A 21107-nucleotide genomic window follows, 5' to 3' on the forward strand; every position below is an offset into this window, starting at 1 on the left:
GTTGATGTTTTTACATGTTTATTCTCAGGTAATTAGGGAATGCTTTCGCTCTAGCTAGTAAGGCAGTAGAGGTCCTGCATTTGGAAATGAAGATTTGTTTAAACTTTGATAGTGGCATTATGTCTTTACATTTTAAATACATTTGGTTTTGATTAGTACTTTGTTGGTTTTCTTTAAGTATTGTAAAACGTTTGGTTTTTGAAAAAATGCCACTATTGTTTTTAAAACGTTGCATATAGCTTGCATCGATCAGACTTTGACCTCTGGTAATACATCATGTCAATGCCACATTTTGACGGGGTATTACAGTTGGTATCAGAGTTCTGGTTATAGGGAATTAGGATGTATTAGTGTGTCTTCCTATAGGATACGTTAATAAGCCTAATCTATAACTAGACGATTATAAGTTGCCTTACTTACTTGTTACCCTAGATTTTCTCATTTTCTTTTAGTTAAAAAGCTAACCCCATCATCCTCTCCGACTTCGAGGATGAAAGTCCTAACCATTCACCGAGGTACTACGACCTCCTCCGAATGGAGAAATTACCCCGACTATTTGACAATATGCATATATATCTAAGGATGCTAACTATGTATTTATTGTTTGAAGAACAATGTCTGGAAGATGAACTTACAGTCCTGAAGAACTCCGGGCACTTATCAATGAAGGTGTCTCCGCTGCATTGGCTAATATGCCTGGAGGCTCGAACACGAGACAAAACTGCACTTACAAGGAGTTTATGGCTTGTAAGCCACTACCATTCAAAGGCACTGAAGGACCAGTGGGTCTAACCCATTGGATTGAGAAGATGGAGTCAGTGTTTAGTATTATTAATTGTGCTCAAGCTAACTGGGTAAAGTTTGCTATTTCCACACTGGAAGGTAAGGCCTTGACCTGGTGGAATTCTATTGCTCGGCCTATGGGTCTCGAGGCTGCTCATGCCATCCCTTGGGAAGACATCAAAACTAGTATGACTGCTGAGTATTGTCCTGATAATGAAGTTAAGAAGATGGAGGCTGGGTTATGGGATCTAAAGGTTATTGGGACTGATCTTGCTACTTACACCAACCGCTATTTGGAATTGATTCTGCTGTGTCCGGGAATGGTCCCAACTGAAAGGAAGAAAATCGACCGTTATGTTAAGGGTCTCTCTGAAAACATTCAAGCTAGTGTTCATGCTTCTAAACCCCAAACTTTACAAGATACCGTTAATATGGCAAATGATCTCATGGATTAAATTACTCAACGGACTGCTGCTGAGGTGAAGTCTGGGGATAATTAGAGGAACTGGACTGGAAATTCTAACTCTCAGTCATCTAAAAAGCAGGAAGTTTCTGGAAAGGGGTATCAAGGAAAAGCTCCTTATTGTTCAAGGTGTGAGAGGCATCATGAGGGAAGATGCACTGTGACGTGTGGGAAGTGCAAGAAAATAGGGCACCTGACCAAGAACTACTAGTCAAAGACTACTGGTACTGCAAATCCTCCTGCTGCTAATACTGGTACAGTGAAGATGTGTTATGAGTGTGATCATAAGGGGCACTTTACAAATGAATGTCCAAACAAGAAAGGACCAGAGAAAGGAAGAGGAAGAGCCTTCAATATCAATGGTCACGAGGCTCGTGAGGACCCCGACTTGGTTACTGGTATGTTTCTTCTAAACAATCACATTCTTTCAGTACTGTTTGATTGTGGTGCCAATAGAAGTTTCGTATCCATAGAATCTAGTTGCATGCTTGACAAAACCTATGTACCTATAGACACTAAGTACTGTATTGAACTAGTGAACGGTAAACTTATGAAGGCTAATAAAATCTACAAAGACTGTACCTTAGTTTTAGAAGGAAAACCATTTTGGGTGGACCTGATGCCTATTGAAATAGGAAGCTTTAACGTAGTAATAGGAATGGACTGGTTGTTTAAGAATAGAGTCGAAGTCGTGTGTTTCGAGAAGGCGATTCGTATACCCCTTGATAATGGAGAGAGTTTGATGGTTTATGGAGATAAAACTGGCATAAAACTTAACCTGATTTAGTACATGAAGGCACAAAAGTATTTAAGGAAAGGCTATCAAGCTATCCTTACACATGTGAAGGAGATCAAAACTGAAGAAAAGCGAATTGAAGATGTACCAATTGTTAGAGAATTCCTAAACGTCTTTCCCGAAGAACTTCCTGGTCTTCCACCTCATAGATCGGTAGAATTCCAAATAGATCTCGTACTCGGAGCTGCACCAGTTGCACGATCACCATATAGATTGGCACCATCGGAACTAAAAGAGTTGTCCAACCAATTACAAGAATTGTTGGATAGAGGTTTCATTCGACCAAGCTCATCTCCGTGGGGAGCCCTCATTCTTTTTGTCAAAAAGAAGGATGGATCCCTTCGAATGTGTATCGACTATCGCGAGCTGAATAAGTTAACTATCAAGAACAGGTATCCACTACCGAGAATCGATGATCTATTCGACCAACTACAAGGGTCATCCGTATACTCTAAGATCGATTTGAGATCTGGTTATCACCAATTGAGGGTGAAGAATGAAGATATCTCCAAGACAGCATTTAGAACTCGCTATGGCCATTACGAATTCCTAGTGATGCCATTCGGGTTAACAAATGCTCCTGCAGTGTTCATGGACCTTATGAATCGTGTATGCAATCCCTATCTGGAAAAGTTTGTAATCGTGTTCATCGATGACATCTTGGTATACTCGAAGAGTAAACCGGAACATGAGCAACATCTGAGATTATTATTGGAACTACTCGAGAAGGAACAATTGTACGCAAAGTTTTCAAAGTGCGAGTTTTGGCTATCGTAGGTACAATTCCTTAGTCACGTGGTTAGTAGTCAAGGGATACAAGTGGATCCAACGAAGATTGAATCTATTAGAAAATGGGAAGCACCTAAGATGCCAACCCAAGTGCGACAATTCTTAGGTCTTGCTGGCTATTACAGGAGATTCATTGAAGGGTTCTCAAAAATTGCACGACCATTGACTGCCTTGACTCATAAGGGCAAGAAATATGAGTGGTCCGATGTGCATGAAGCTGCTTTCCAACTTCTGAAACAGAAGTTAACATCTGCTCCTATCCTATCCCTACCCGAATGAAATGATGACTTTGTCGTATACTGTGATGCTTCTCGCCAAGGTTTTGGCTGTGTCTTGATGCAACGGCAAAAGGTCATTGCTTACGCCTCCCGTTAACTAAAGATCCACGAACAAAACTACACCACACATGATTTAGAATTTGGTGCTGTGGTCCTCGCACTCAAAATCTGGAGACACTATCTTTATGGAACCAAGTGTACCATCTTTACTGATCATAAGATTTTGCAGCATATTCTGAACCAAAAAAAACTCAACATGAGGTAATGACACTGGGTTGAGTTATTAAATGATTACAATTGCGACATCCGATATCACCCTGGTAAAGCAAATGTAGTGGCTGACACCCTAAGCCGAAAAGAAAGGGTTAAACCTTTACGAGTTAGAGCCTTAAATCTGATTGTCCATACCAACTTGACTACACAAATTCGAGATGCCCAACTTGAAGTGCTTAAAGAAGAAAATAAGAAGGAAGAATCTCTTAGAGGTTTAGACAAGCAGTTCCAAATTAAAGGAGATGGAACTTGTTATTTTGCCGGAAGAATTTGGGTTCCAAGAATTGGCGAAGTAAGAAAGAAAGTGCTTGATGAGGCACATAAGACAAGGTATTTGATTCACCCAGGCGCCGACAAGATGTACCATGATCTAAAAATCTTATATTGGTGGCCTGGAATGAAAGCGGATATTGCTACCTATGTGGGAATGTGCTTGACTTGCTCTAAAGTTAAAGCTGAACACCAGAAACCTTCTGGGCTACTGCAACAGCCTGAGATTCCCAAGTGGAAGTGGGAACGGATTACCATGGATTTCATTACGAAGTTGCCAAAAACTGCGAATGGCTATGATACGATTTGGGTGATTATTGACCGTCTCACCAAATCAGCTCACTTTTTACCGATGAAGGAAACTGACAACATGGAAAAGCTTGCTCAGTTGTATTTGAAGGAAGTTGTTTCAAGGCATGGTGTGCCTGTTTCTATTATTTCGGATCGAGATAGCCGTTTTACTTCAAGATTCTGGAAGTCGTTACAAGAAGCTTTGGTAACACAGTTAGACATGAGTACTGCTTACCATCCTCAAATAGATGGACAAAGCGAGAGAACGATTCAAATGCTCGAGGATATGTTACGAGCCTGTGTTATTGATTTTGGAAAAGGATGGGACCGATTCCTACCATTAGCTGAGTTTTCTTATAATAACAGCTACCATTCAAGTATCCAAGCTGCACCGTTTGAGGCACTCTATGGGCGTAAGTGTAGATCGCCAATATGTTGGAATGAAGTGGGTGATCGAAAATTGACTGGTCCCGAGATCATCCACGAGACGACCGAACACATTGTAAAGATTAAGCAAAGGCTAGAGACAGCCCGAAGTCATCAAAAGAGCTATGCTGACGTCAGAAGAAAACCGTTAGAATTCCAAGAAAATGACATGGTCCTGCTAAAGGTGTCACCGTGGAAAGGAGTGATACACTTTGGCAAACGCGGAAAGCTGAGCCCAAGATATGTGGGGCCTTTCAAGATCATCGAACGTATTGGGCCAGTGGCCTATCGACTAGAATTACCTGAACAACTCGCTAGAATACATCATACATTTCATGTGTCGAATTTGAAAAAGTGCTTAGCGAAAGAGGACCTTATCATCTCACTTGATGGAATCCAAGTTGATGACAAACTGAACTTTATTGAAAAACCTGCGGAAACCATTGACCGAAATGTCAAAGGACTTCGCCAAAGTAGAATACCAATCATCAAAGTTCGATGGAACGCACTTCGAGGACCCGAGACCACGTGGGAACGTGAAGATCACATGAGAGAGAAATATCCTCATTTATTTGCAAACGAAACCCCAGATGACAGAAACGACCAAATTTTGGGATGAAATTTCTAATAACGGGTAGGTACTATAACAACCCGAACTTTTTCGTGATTTTTATATTTTATGATATTAGTAACTTAGGAGGCAGTCCTAACATATCCAAAGAAACCCGGTAATAATAGAAACTAATTATTTTTAAGAAAACAACGAGACTAGGTAACGAGGTTACCTAAACTAACGGACTCGGATCATCATCGTAAAAAAGTGAAGCAATATACATATATATATATATATATATATATATATATATATATATATATATATATATATATATATATATATATATACATATATACATATATATATATACATATATACATATATATATATACATATATACATATATATATATATGTATATATGTATATATATATGTATATATATATATATATATATATATGTATATATATATGTATATATATATGTATATATATATATATATATGTATATATATGTATATATATATATGTATATATATATATGTATATATATGTATATATATATATGTATATATATATATATGTATATATATATATGTATATATATATATGTATATATATATATATATATATATATATATATATATATATATATATATATGTGTATATATATATATATATGTATATGTATGTATGTATATATATATATATATATATATATATATATATAAATAAATAAGTAAAAATAGATAATGATCATCAGTTTTAAAAATAAGAAAATATATAAATATAAATAATAAATTCGGATTATAAAATAAAATAAAAAAAATTAAGATAACAAAATAAGATAAATACTAAAATTTAAAATGTAGAAACTGTATCCTAAACTAACTCCAAATAATGGGGTTTCATCCTAATCTAAATCAAAGTCTATATCATTCCTTGAAGCAATTGGAGTTATGATCAAACTCTACTTAATTACCCTATAAAAGAAACCATAAACCTCACCAATTCTCATTCACAAATCTCACAATTCACTCATCAAACTCTCCTCTCTCCTCTTGATTTCGCAGCCACCATCACCATCACAATCACCACTTTCGGCCACCCTCAAACACCCACAACCGCCACCCTACAGCTGCTGTTTGCAGCTGTAAAACACCACCCAACAGCCACTGTTTGTAGCTTTCTGCTGCTGTTTTGGTTCGCAACCAACACCGCTACCTTTACTTCTATTTTGCAGCCGAGAACCACCAACGAACACCACTTTTCCAGCTGCTATTTTCGAGCAGCTGCTGTTGCATCTTTTTTTTGTTTCTGTTAGGCAACAAACACGCCACAAAGGCTTGAATATTGCTGATATTTTGATCTCTGTTTCCTGCTACTATTCAGCCGCAACTCCACCACCATCACTTGTCTCTTTCTTGAAGGTATAAACCATAATCCAAGCTTTTTACTTTAATACTTTGAACATGCTATATCATTCATGATTAAAGTAACCTGCATCTTGCTTTTATAGAAATTAAAGAGGCTATAAAAAGAAAATAATAATAATCTATTTTTTTTAAAGGACTACCTGGTGCTCTTGTTCTCTGCAATTAGACAATATACATATAAAGAAACTCACTAGTTTTATTTTAATCTAAAACAAATACGTAGGACACCTTGTGTCCACAAATTGTTTTTACTAGCAAACTTCCATGGCCTCACTAAAATCTTTTGATCACATGAGTTGTCAGGATGTCCATATATAGATGTATATATGAAGTAATATATATGTATATATACGAATATTTATTTATTTACTCTTACTAAAATTTCTCAATTCATTTAGTTAAATAGTAATATACATATATCTTAACAAAGATTAAAGATTAATGAAACGTTGTTAGAATGCTAATTATATTTATATGATATAGATTAAATAAATAATATGTATAAATAATCATATCATATTTATATATACGTAGTTATGGCTAAAACTTTTATTATTATTATTATTATAAAATCATAATGATATGAACATGAATAAACTAGATGGATTAAAAGTTGGTGAAAGACACACACTTTAAAGATAATACTTGAATCAAAATATTGAATGGAAATTTAGATATGAAGGAAAGTATTATGATTTAACATTATGATAAGGATAGTGTATTATAACTTGAAAATATTTTATTTGTAAAACCCTAATATGGATGTGATATTGTGTATATATGAAAACATATAGATATATGTGGAAGATTATGTTTATGCGTATATGTACATATACATGTATACATGAGTGCACGCATGTATAGATGTAGATACATATATACGTACTACATAATTAGAAGTATATGTGTATGTGTGTAAATATATATATATGAAAAGAAATAATGTAAAGAAATTATAATGTGACTTCAATATTATTAAAGGGTAATAGAATATGTATTGAAAATGGAAATAAACAAGTGATGTATTCCTATACTCACTAGAACATACGTGGAATTAAAAATCACAAACAAATAACGTATGACTTTCACGAGACTCATCGCTACTTACGGTCATGGATGGTGTCTAGGTTTCCAGTTTGGGATAAGGTTGTGGATCTCGAATGTCACGACTTAAAGTCAGATCAAGAGTCCTGGCCCCCGGTTACATCTGGCTGTCCTTTGACTTACTTAATAGCAACGAGGATCGTTTGAGTTATGCAACATCTAAACTATGGGAATGATTAACATTGTAAACTCTAGAAAGGACACCGGTAATATATATGAACATATATATCAAACACATAACTATAATGATGATGATGATGACCATGATGATCCAACTACCTTAAACCTAATGATGATAGGTTGACAACTTTGGACTACCACTGCTATTTGCTATCACGCTGTTACTGTGCTCATAAGGTGAGTCATAGCCCCATCTTTTTAATTGTTTTATAAACTATTTTCGGGGTGAGAATACATGTCTTTTTCTGTTTTACAATGTAGACACAAGTGTTAAACCTACATTCTATGCTGAGTTATAACCGAAAATCCCTTAGCTTTGATAACTAGTAACTACCAGTTTAGGAACTGGTGGGTGCAAATAGGTGTATATGGATCTATAGGGCTTGACATCCCCGTCCGTCCGGGTTAGAAACTAACCTAAACTTAACGGGCTATACTATTTGAGGTAGTACACAGTGGTTAAGTGTGCTTAGAAACAGGGGTACTAAACAAATGTTAAGGCTTAGTTACCGGGTGCTCAAACTTATAGAATCATTTTATATTTTAAAGATGCCGGCAAAGCATGCAAACGAAATCTTGTGGTCTATACTCTATACTACTTAAACCTATGATTCACTCAACCTTTGTGTTGACGTTTTTACATGTTTATTCTCAGGTAATTAGGGAATGCTTCCGCTCTAGCTAGTAAGGCAGTAGAGGTCATGCATTTGGAAATGAAGATTTGTTTAAACTCTGATAGTGGCATTATGTCTTTACATTTTAAATACATTTGGTTTTGATTAGTACTTTGTTGGTTTTCTTTAAGTATTGTAAAACGTTTAGTTTTTGAATAAAATGCCACTATTGTTTTTAAAACGTTGCATATAGCTTGCATCGATCAGACTTTAACCTCTGCTAATACATCACGTCAATGCCACATTTTGACGGGGTATTACATGTTTAGTAAATGGGTGTTATATGGGTTTGTGGATGACCCGAAATGGGTGTGTTGACCTTAAAATGGTTAAATGGGTAATAATTGACCTAGTTGGGAAAGATGGGTATGAAATACCCCAATTGTGTATTAGTTAGGGTTGTTGAACCTTAATCACTAGCTTTTAATGGTTTGTGATGGTCTTGATCTTAAATGGACGGTTTTGGAGTAAATGGGTGGTTTAATGCATTAAGTCATTAAATGCACATTAGTGAATGGTTGGTGTTTAGTCCAACTAGTTTGTGTGTTGATTGAGTACTTATTGTAATAGGTACATTGCTTTGAAGCTTGCGGAAGTGTAAAACCATCACCGAATCGTTAAGGTGAGTGGAGTAATTATACATGTATGTATATGGTGTATTTATTTGTATGCTATGATATGACCCACGGAGCCGGGTGAAGCGACCCGTCCTAATCCATCCGGACGAAGTCCAGATCCATTATAAACGATTCACAACAGTTGATTACATCGCGAGGTACTTGACCTCTATATGATACAGTTTACAAATATTGCATTCGTTTTTGAAAAGACAATCTTTCATTACATCGAAAGTTGACAACATGCATACCATTTTGTAATATATCTTACTATAATTGACTTAATAATAATCTTGATGAACTCAATGACTCGAATGCAACGTCTTTTGAAATATGCTATGAATGACTCCAAGTAATATCTTTAAAGTGAGCAAATGCACAGCGGAAGATTTCTTTCATACCTGAGAATAAACATGCTTTAAAGTGTCAACCAAAAGGTTGGTGAGTTCATTAGTTTAACATAAATAATCATTTCCATCATTTTAATAGACCACAAGATTTCCAGTTCTCATAAATAAACGTCCCATGCATAGAGACAAAAATATCATTCTTATGGATTGAACACCTGGTAACCGACATTAACAATATGCATATAAGAATATCCCCATCATTCCGGGATCCTCCTTCGGACATGATATAAATTTCAAAGTACTAAAGCATCCGGTACTTTGGATGTGGCTTGTTGGGCCCAATAGATCTATCCTTAGAGTTCGCGTCAATTAGGGTGTCTATTCCCTAATTCTTATATTACCAGACTTAATAAAAAGGGGCATATTCGGTTTAATAATCCAGCCATAGAATGTAGTTTTAAGTACTTGTTCTATTTCGTCAAACATTTATAAAAGCAGCGCATGTATTCTCAGTCACAAAAATATATATTGCAAAAGCATTTAAAAAGGGAGCAAATGAAACTCACGCATATAAATATTGTAAAACAGTTAATAAAGCATTTGCATGTATTCTCAGTCCAAAAATGTAAAGGGTAAAAAGGGCAAATGAAACTCACTCATATAATTATTGTAAAACAGTTAATAAAACATTTGCATGTATTCTCAGCTCCAAAAATGTAAAGAGTAAAAGGGAATCAAATGAAACTCACCATACTGTATTTCGTAGTAAAAATACATATAACATCAATGAACAAGTGTAAGGTTGACCTCGAATTCACGAACCTATATCATTTTGTATATTTATTAATATACATGTAATCGTAATCGAGTAAATATATATATATATATATATATATATATTTGTTAATAATATACTTATTATATTATATGTTATATAGGTATAGATAGTTTAATACATTTAATTTATATATCTTATATAACTATTATTTATCATTCTTTAATAGGTTAATAATAAAATCTATTAGTGTTTATAGATGATAATAATATATATTTATGCATTAATTGATACATTATATGTATATATGTATATATATATATATATATATATATATATATATATATATATATAGTTTAGTTAATATCATTTTAATAATAAAAAGTATATTGATATGAAAAATTAATATTATTGTAGTGTATTTTTATATAAGAATATTTACTTGTAATAATGCTAAAAATGATAAGAGTGATAGTCTTAATATTGATAGTGGTATTGTTAATAATAATATTAATTTTAATGATGATATTCTTAATAAATATATTAACTTTAATAAATATGTTAATTTTAGTAAGAATAATAGTTTTAATAAAAATGATAAATTCTCTTGATAATATAATGATAGTAATAATAATAATAATAATAATAATAATAATAATAATAATAATAATAATAATAATAATAATAATAATAATAATAATTAATAATCATGGTAATAATAATAATAATTTTAATAATTACTAATAATAATAATAATGATAATAGGAATGAAGTTAAGAGTGTATACCCCTCTTGAAGCCTTTTCCAAAAAAAAAATGCTCCATACGAGACTCGAACCCCTAACCTCTCGCTTAGCTCACAATACCCTTAACCAACCATCTGTTTCTCTTTTTCTAAACCATAACAGACCCGATTATATTTAACCCATTTTCGGCCCAACAATAAAAATGGAAACATAAGGCCCAACAGAAATTTAAAAGCCCAACACTAAACAGTCCAAACAACCAATTCGTCGCCCAATCCGCAGGAACTATATTTTCGGCCCATTGATTCACGTTGTATCGGCCCAAGGAAAAAAAAATTTAAAGTTGGATTGCAAAGTAGTGAAAGTGTACGTGTAACACCTTTTCTTACTTTATCACCATTATCATTATTCTACATATCATTGTCTTCATCCCTTTCGTTAGAAAACAGAAACATAAATTAAGAATATGCGTAGCAGGCATTTAACAGTAGCTTTAACAAAAATTTATCATCACCGTCATTACTTACTTCACGATCACTATAATCATCATCATTAACGATTTCCATTTCCATCGTGAATATTTTTATCATCATCAACATCTTAAGCAAGTATCATCCCATCGTCTTTATTACCTTTACATCCATTCATATCCCTCTTTGTATCAACGAAATAATAACAACAACAAAAAACATTCGAATTGTAACAAGTGACGGTATCTATCGAAACAGAAAGGTTCCATCATCATAAAATTTAAATGGGTTTTAAATTTGAAGAAGCCCAATCGGAGAGTAACCAAATGACCCGCCCAACTTCGATAGTTTATACATCATGCAGCGAAATTTTAATATACAAATGAGCTTATCCTTATTATAACTCAAGTGGGGGTCACCTTTATTTATTGTTTGTCGGCCAATATTTAATATTGTAACATATTTAAACGATTAAAGGAAACAGAAAACAAAGGTGGAGCAATAGTAGTTTTCTTTGAATTTACACAGAAATAATACTATTGTTATAGCATAATAGAAGCAAGATAAATCGAGCAGGTGGATGTTACGAATAAGAAACGAGAACGTGAAGTAGTGATGGTCTCGTGGTGGTTTAAATAGAAAGGAAACCGAATCAATGAATGATAGAAAAAGAAGTGGTGAATCACGTAGGGTGTTCGTGTAAGGGTGGTGGAGGTGGTGAGATCGTGGTGACCGACGGGTGGTCTTCAATGGTGGTGTAAGATGATGTTGGAGCTCGATGGTGGGTGGCCGGTTGATATTTTTTTTGAAGGAGGAGATATCTCTCCAATTCTCTGCATTCTTATCTATCTATATGTATTACAGTATATAATTTTAATATTAATAATAATTAATAATAATAAATATTATATTATATTATGAATATAATTTTGAAAGTCTTAAAGTATATAATAATTGAAATCACATGTTACATAGTTGTTGGACGCCCTTTATTTGGCATGTGTTGCTGACAGTTTCAATTTGATTATTAAATCATTGTCCATTGCTAAACAGTTGCAGATAAAGGTGTTCATAAAAATCCCAAATTTTTAGATTAAATATATTTAATTATTTCACTCATTAACTGTTTGAAACCTGATAAAAAAGGCTCAATAATTATTTATTTTCTGTTCCAAATTATATGTACGGAGTACTAATATTTAAACTTAAAAGGTAAAAATATTTTTAACAAGTCTAACATCTTCGTAATCGATTTACAGTTCAACTTTTATTTTAGTCTTTCATGAACATGTAATATATTTATATTAAAACTAACGATACGTCAACCGAGTGTTGCTGTCGTTTACTAATTAGGCTTGAAATCCTTCATTTTCAATATACACATTCTATATATATATATATATATATATATATATATATATATATATATATATATATATATATATATATATATATATATATATATATATATATCCAATCTTAATTAACAAGTTTAAATAAATAAATATATTAATTATATTCTTTTAAACAACTAAATATAATATTATATATTTACAAGTAATATTTATAATATATATATATATATATATATATATATATATATAATTTACATAATAGTTTTTATTACATCGCATATCATTTTACATATTTATTTCCTACAATTAAATCATATATTATATCAAATAATATTTCAAATTATTATATATATGTATCTATTTACATTTTGTTGTTCGTGAATCGTCAGGCATGGTCAAAGGGTAATTGATTTCATGAATATAGTTTCAAACTTTTCGAGACTCAACATTACAGATTTTGCTTATCGTGTCGAAATCAAATAAAGAATAAGTTTAAATTCGGTCGGAAATTCCCGGGTCGTCACAGTACCTACCCGTTAAAGAAATTTCGTCCACGAAATTTGATAGAGGTCTTCATGGATAACAATAAGAATGTTTTCATGACAAATATGAGTTGATAAATAGAGTTTTATCGTCATTGAGTAATATGGATAAAACCATTTAATTTTTGTGAAGAGTACAGGTGAAGCTATCACCAAAGAGTGAAATGAGTAGGTATAAATTTGTCATATCTTTTGACGTAGATAGGATTGATTTTCAAGTTCAAGAGATTTGGAGAAAATCTTCGTAATAAGATTTGATTCTTCGGTAATCAAGGAAATTAGGATCCGCTTTAAATGCGATCATCTATTTTGATTGCTCTGTCGGATATTTTACTATAAATCCACCCCTTCTTCGTTTCCTTACAACTCATACCTTCTATTCTTTCTCCCTCAACTCATACTTTAAAGTATTCATCAATATGCTCCATCCCGTTTTGATCCTTGATATACTTCTAACCTTCATATCTGTCATTCTTCTCTTTCATCTGCCGCCAGAAGAATCTATTCACTTCTACTATTATCTTGGGGTTATAGTAATTTTAATTCTCCCGTGCCTTTACGTGACGATACGTATTGATATGCACGGTTTTTAATTTATGTGTTGTTGTCGAGCTTTATATTTTCTTTTATTATTCGGAGCTCTTTGCCTTTTTATTCTCTTCTCGACTCTAAGTACTACAAGTAATGGTCCAGAATTCGTAGGTATGGAGTTTCGAATGATCATGACTAATGTTCTATGAGAGAGATTGTTATAGCATGATCTTGGTTGGTTAAATTATCAGGATTCAAGGAAAAAGATAGAACTATCAAGAAAATATGTTCTTAATATGTTTGGAGATTGGGTAGAATGTAAGAGTCGTTTAAATGGCACATGATGATGGTACTGTGAATCATCACGTTTCATTAGAAACTCAGCATGAACTACTGTAATATAATCACGTTGATCAAGTGTCATTATATTATACTAACTCATGCTTCAGTTCCCAACACTACTTCAAAAGACATTCATATTTTAAATTCGAAGGTTCGCAGAATATAGAAACTAAAACAGTTTCCTTTTATGATATAATACGGATAACGCAGAGAGATAATTAATATCGAACGAGAATATTTATGAAGATATCTTCAGAAATATTGAGGATATTAATAAAGAAAGGTACGATGATATTTTAGGATTTCAGAATCAAATTGTGATGAGGAAATTCATTCACGATGATTTAGAGTGGTTAAGGAGTAAGGTATTCGCTAAAGATTTCATCAGAAACAGAATCATCTGGATTCTTTATGTACAAGTTTAGTCCTTGTAATTTGTTCAGAGTCTCCTTCATGGTTTCCTCAATCCGGTTTCCAGTTTCAACTTTTCTGAGCTTTGCCAATATACTATTCTTTATCTTTATACCTTCGATGGTTAAGGTCGTGTACAGTTTTTGCTGCTGTATTCAGCTTGTACAGTTTTTGCAGCTGTATTCAGCTTTTTCAGAATTTGGAGTTTTGATTTATAGACTGGTGCTTTTCAAAATTTCATAATGGAATATCATAATTCTAAGAGCTAAATGTTATACATATAACTGTTGATGTAGATATGCTGTGAGTTTTCAAAGTACTGATTGCTAATTCCCGCTAATTGGTATAGTAGTCCTCGTTACAAGATGCGGATGGTTATATGATAGGGTTTTAATAAACAAATATAATGATTTTTCGAAAGGTCAAAGATCAAGGAAGTTGTTGGTAAGTTTACTGATAATGTGGTGAGATATAAATGGTTCCCTAGTAATGATGACGAAAAGAGGCAAACGTATATATCAAGGTTATAATAAGGCTGTTTCGACTGAAAAGTTGAAGTTGACTTGTTGGAGCTGTGACAAAATTGGCTACCTTGGACAGGGATTGTAAAGTTATTTTCGGTAATAACAATGTCAAAGGAGCTAACACAGATACGTGTTATACGTTTACTCAGGTTCCGAATGTTTTCAGGTGCATAACTATATGCATCAATCTTTTCTTCCGTAGATGAAGCACGGTTGGTTCATCCTCTCGGTTGAGATGTTTTCAAGAATCATGAAAGGTTTGAACGCAGATTATAATCGTCAAGATATAAATGAGGTTTTAGATGAAATCAAGTGGCAAACTTGAAGAAATGTTTAGTTTCATATGTTATAATCAATATCTTAATTCTTTTTAATTGTCCAATACTATTAGTCCACAGTCGATAGTCCACAGTTAACAGTCTAATAATTCATATATAGTTTAATATATAATATCCGAATTAATTAATACGTATCGTGACCCGTGTACATGTCTCAGACTCGATCACAACTCAAACTATATATATTATTGTAGAATCAACCTCAACCCAGTATAGAGAACTCGATCATTACTGCATATAGAGTGTCTATGGTTATTCCAAATAATATATATAGATGCGTCGATATGATATGTCAAAACCTTGTATACGTGTCCCGATATTTAAAGTGTGATAATGCTAAAAACGAACATATATTTCATAGCATTATTCCTCAAGAAAGACAAGCTTTTAGTTGCAATTGTTCTATTTACAAGCGATATTCGTTTAAATTTTAAAAAGAGAAGATAAAAGGCAGATTCGACAAATTGAAGACAAAAAGGTCCAAAAAGCTCAAAAGTACAAAAGACAATAAAAAAGGTTCCAATTATTGATAAGAAACGTCTCGAAATTACAAGAGTACAAGATTCAAAACGCAAAGTACAAGATATTAAATTGTACGCAAGGACGTTCGAAAATCCGGAACCGGGACCTGAGCCAAGAAGAAACGCCCGACGCAACGGACCAAAAATATCTAGTCTACTATGCACAAGAATATAATATAATATATATATATATATATATATATAATTATATATAATTATATATTATATATTATTATTATATTACGTCGGCAAGAAGAAAACAAACCAATTTGGCTGGATCCAGGGTGGCCATGCGACTCGCATGGCCAGAGGCACAAAATCCATGCGAGTCGCATGGAGTGAAAATGCTGGTCAGGTCCTATATAAAGCCAGTTTTATGCCGAGTTTTAGACACAGAAAATATATCTCTCTCTCATATATACGATATAAATATATATATAATTTATATTTTAATTTTAATTTTAATTTTAATTCTAATAATAAGGGTATGTTAGCGAATGTTTTAAGGGTGTAAGTCGAAATTCTGTCCGTGTAACGCTACGCTATTTTTAATCATTGTAAGTTATGTTCAACCTTTTTACATTAATGTCTCGTAGCTAAGTTATTATTATGCTTATTTAAAACGAAGTAATCATGATGTTGGGCTAATTACTAAAATTGGGTAATTGGGCTTTGTACCATAATTGGGGTTTGGACAAAAGAACGACACTTGTGGAAATTAGACTATGGGCTATTAATGGGCTTTATATTTGTTTAACTAAATGAAAGTTTGTTAATGTTAATATAAAGATTTGCAATTGGGCGTCCCTATAAATTACCATATACACTCGATCGGACACGATGGGCGGGGTATTTATATGTACGAATAATCGTTCATTTAACCGGACACGGGAATGGATTAATAGCCACTAGAATAATTAAAACAGGGGTGAAATTACATTCAAGGGTAATTGGTGTAATTGTTAACAAAGTAGTAAAACCTTGGTTTACACGCAGTCGATAACCTGGTGTATTCATTAAACAAAGTATTAAAACCTTGTTACAATTCGAATCCCCAATTAGTTGGAATATTTAACTTCGGGTATAATAATAATTTGACAAGGACACTTGCAATTTATATTTATGACTGATGGACTGTTATGGACAAAAACCAGACGGACATATTAAATAATCCAGGACAAAGGACAATTAACCCATGAGCATAAAACTAAAATCAACACGTCAAACATCATGATTACGGAAGTTTAAATAAGCATAATTCTTTTATTTCATATTTAATTTCCTTTATTTTATATTTAATTGCACTTCTAATTATCGCACTTTTATTTATTGTTGTTTAATCGCACTTTTAATTATCATACTTTTTAATTATCACAAGTTTATCGCACTTTTATTATTCGCAATTTCATTATTGTTATTTACGTTAAGTTTTAATTTAAGTCTTTTATTTATTTAATATTTTACATTAGGTTTTAACTGCGACTAAAGTTTTAAAATCGACAAACCGGTCATTAAACGGTAAAAACCCCCCTTTATAATAATAATATTACTTATATATATGTTTGTATTTTTATAAAAGTAAACTAATATAGCGTTGAGCTTTGTTTAAAGATTTCCCTGTGGAACGAACCGGACTTACTAAAAACTACACTACTGTACGATTAGGTACACTGCATATAAGTGTTGTAGCAAGGTTTAAGTATATCCATTCTATAAATAAATAAATATCTTGTGTAAAATTGTATCGTATTTAATAGTTTTTCCTAGTAAAATATAAGCTATTTTATATACACCTCGCACGACATCAAGTATTTTTGGCGCCGCTGCCGGGGACTCGCCGAAGCGAAACGCCATATTTTTAATTTTTAAGTTATAATTAGTTTTTGTAAAATTTATATTTTTGTTTAAAAATTAAAAATATATAAAAAAAATATATTTTAAAGTGTATTTTAAGTTTTTCTTTATTATTTACAAAATATTAAAGTATTTGTATTTTATTTTAATATTTTATTATGTTTTTAGTTAAATTATATATTTATATCTTATATTATAAAACTGAAAATATAAAATAAATTTTAAAAATCACGTGACCTGTCAAATTGAACCTGTCAATTGAACCAGTCCAGTTCAGTCATGCGACTCGCATGACCCTCCGGCTTATTTCATGCGACTCGCATAAGGAGTTTGACCAGGCCACCAATTTGCCCTAATTCTGCATTTAATGCGGAGTATAATATATTATTATTATAAAACCTAGTTTGATTTTATTATTATTAATTAAGTTTTTAGTTTAATTATTTTTAACTACTTTTAATTAGTTTTATTATATTTAAAACTTAATACTTTAAAATAATTAATATAAAAATAATATTTTAATAAAAATTGTATTTTTTTATCACTTTTTATTTCTTTTAATATTTTGTCCCTTTTTAATCGTTGTAGCGTAATATTTATATTTTTAGCTCATATTTAATTTTAAACTTAGTTTTTGCTATAGTTATTTTTACTCCTAGATTTTTAGGCTTTGCCGTAGAATTCCTTAAGTGCTTTTTCTTTAGACTAAGATTTAGGTGCTTTAGAATTTTGCGACGCCTTTTTAAGTTTTAGTTTCTTTTTAAGTCATTTCCATTTGGGATTTAGTTTTTCCTGTAAGCTTTAATATTTTTAGACCTTTTACTATGTACCAATTATCATTCCAATTAGTAATATCAATTTGCGATTATAATTTTAAGTTAGTTGTAGTAATAAGGTTAAATTAGTTAAGTATTTTTAAGTTTTTATAAGTTTCTTTTATTTTTCCGTCACCTTTTATTTTTCAACCATTTTTCTTTTTCGACCTTTTGCGACGAACTCTTTTTCTCTCTTATTTCTCGCTATTCTAGTTTTTAGGACTTAGAATTTTTTCTACTTCTTATCTAAATTTCTTAAAATTACGAAAATTTATTTTAAGTGGTTAAATTAATAGACATCAAAATTTTCTGGTTCGTAGTAATAGTTGGATTTGTACGTGGACCGGGTTATTGGAGCCAAACAGTCCTCAATTATATTGAGACCAAACGAATCCTGCCCCTCTGCTGCATCTTTTGGCTATTCGAAACGTGGGCAAAATCAGAAAAGTCTATTAATTGGATAACTTATTATAATTTTTCTTTCCTTTTAAAAACTAATAGGATATTCAGTGAATGCACCGAGCAAGACGTTCATCACCTTTTGTACGTTCACCACCTGTAACTCGATCAAGACATCGTTTAACAAATATAACCGCCGTTGATTTTTCTTTAGAATCGTCATCCATTCGACCAAGTACTTCAGTTCAAATTTCCGATAATCCATTTTTTGAACCCGACCTCACAATTGAGAATCCGGAAAATATTCAGGAACGGTTCATAGATCCTGAACCACTAAACTTTCCTCCGAAACCACCAATCATTCAAACAGAGATTGTTAAGGAACGAACTATTAAATCAGAATCATCTAGTGATACCGATTCAACAAATTCAATTATGGAGAATCTGGAACCTTTAAGTATGGAAGACTGAATGAGAGCTAAACGCACTGGCCAAGGTCACGCAATTACTCATCCAGACATTAATGCGCCAGATTATGAAATCAAAGGACAAATTCTACACATGGTGACTAATCAATGCCAATTTAGTGGTGCGCCGAAGGAAGATCCAAATGAACATCTACGTACCTTTAATAGGATCTGCACACTATTTAAAATCCGAGAAGTGGAGGATGAACAGATATATCTCATGTTATTTCCCTGGACTTTAAAGGGAGAAGCCAAAGATTGGTTGGAATCGTTACCTGAAGGGGCGATTGATACATGGGATGTTTTAATTGACAAATTTCTTAAACAATTCTTTCCTGCATCTAAAGCCGTAAGACTTCAAGCAGAAATTGTTACGTTCACACAGAAACCAAATGAAACTCTATATGAGGCGTGGACAAGATATGGAAAGTTATTAAGAGGATGTCCGCAACATGGTTTAGACACCTGTCAAATAGTACAAATATTCTACCAAGGATGCGACATCACTACAAGGAAAGATATAGATATAGCAGCTGGTGGTTCTATTATGAAGAAAACCGAAACTGATGCTTACAAAATTATTGATAATACTGCTTCCCACTCACATGAGTGGCATCAAGAAAAAGACATCATTAGATCATCTAAAGCAGCTAGAGCCGATTCTAGCCATGACTTAGATTCCATTTCCGCAAAGATAGATGCTGTGGAGAGACGAATGGAAAAGATGACTAAAGATATTCACTCAATACGAATTAGTTGTGAGCAGTGTGGAGGACCACATTTGACAAAAGATTGTCTCAGTATTGAATTAACAATGGAACAAAGAGAGAATATTTCATACATAAACCAAAGGCCTGGAAATAATTATCAGAATAATTATCAACCGCCAAGATCAATTTACAATCAAAACCAGAATTATAACCGAAATATTCCATACAACAACCAACAAGGTCCTAGCAATCAACAAGTATCCAATAATACTTATAATCAGCAAAGACCGAATTTTCAAAACAAACCACCACAACAAACTGATGATAAAAAGCCGAATTTAGAAGATATGATGACGAAGCTAGTTGAAACTCAAACGCAGTTTTTCACATCTCAGAAACAAACCAATGAACAAAATGCTCAAGCATTTAGAAATCAACAAGCTTCTATTCAAAATCTGGAACAAGAAGTAAGTAACCTAGCAAGGTTGATAGGTGAAAGAAAACCGGGAAGTCTACCTAGTGATACAAATGCTAACCCCCGGAATGAAACAGCTAAAGCTATTACCACAAGAAGTGGTACAACACTTAAACCACCTGAAATACCTGTAACTTCTGATGAAACTACTCCTACTCCACAAGAACCACAACCTGATCAAGATAAGGAAAAAGAACCGGTAGTTGAAAAGGTTAATGAAGATAACACAGTTAAGGATAAACCTTATGTTAAACCATACCAACCACCACTTCCTTATCCGAGTAAAATGAAGAAAGAGAAACTTGAAGCCGAGCAATCCAAATTCTTGGATATGTTTAAACAGATAAATGTAAATCTTCCTTTCATTGATGTGATTTCAGGAATGCCTAGATATGCTAAATTCTTGAAAGATCTAATCACAAATAGAAAGAAAATGGAAGAACTCTCGGCTGTCACTATGAATGCAAATTGTTCAGCAGTGCTGTTGAATAAGATACCAGAAAAATTATCTGATCCAGGAAGTTTCACAATTCCATGTTTTCTGGGTA

General features: G+C 32.7%; 2 protein-coding genes across 2 annotated transcripts; both read left to right on the plus strand.

Annotated features, from left to right (window-relative positions):
- Window positions 1-692: 692 nt before the first annotated feature.
- LOC139859829 (uncharacterized) lies at window positions 693-1238 on the plus strand. Its single transcript, XM_071848599.1, has one exon. It carries the CDS (start codon window positions 693-695, stop codon window positions 1236-1238), a length of 546 nt encoding a protein of 181 aa, XP_071704700.1.
- A 273-nt stretch (window positions 1239-1511) lies between these two features.
- LOC139859830 (uncharacterized) lies at window positions 1512-2033 on the plus strand. Its single transcript, XM_071848600.1, has one exon. It carries the CDS (start codon window positions 1512-1514, stop codon window positions 2031-2033), a length of 522 nt encoding a protein of 173 aa, XP_071704701.1.
- Window positions 2034-21107: the final 19074 nt, after the last annotated feature.

This window comes from Rutidosis leptorrhynchoides, chromosome 7 (genome assembly GCF_046630445.1).
Source record: "Rutidosis leptorrhynchoides isolate AG116_Rl617_1_P2 chromosome 7, CSIRO_AGI_Rlap_v1, whole genome shotgun sequence".
NCBI lineage: Eukaryota > Viridiplantae > Streptophyta > Magnoliopsida > Asterales > Asteraceae > Rutidosis > Rutidosis leptorrhynchoides.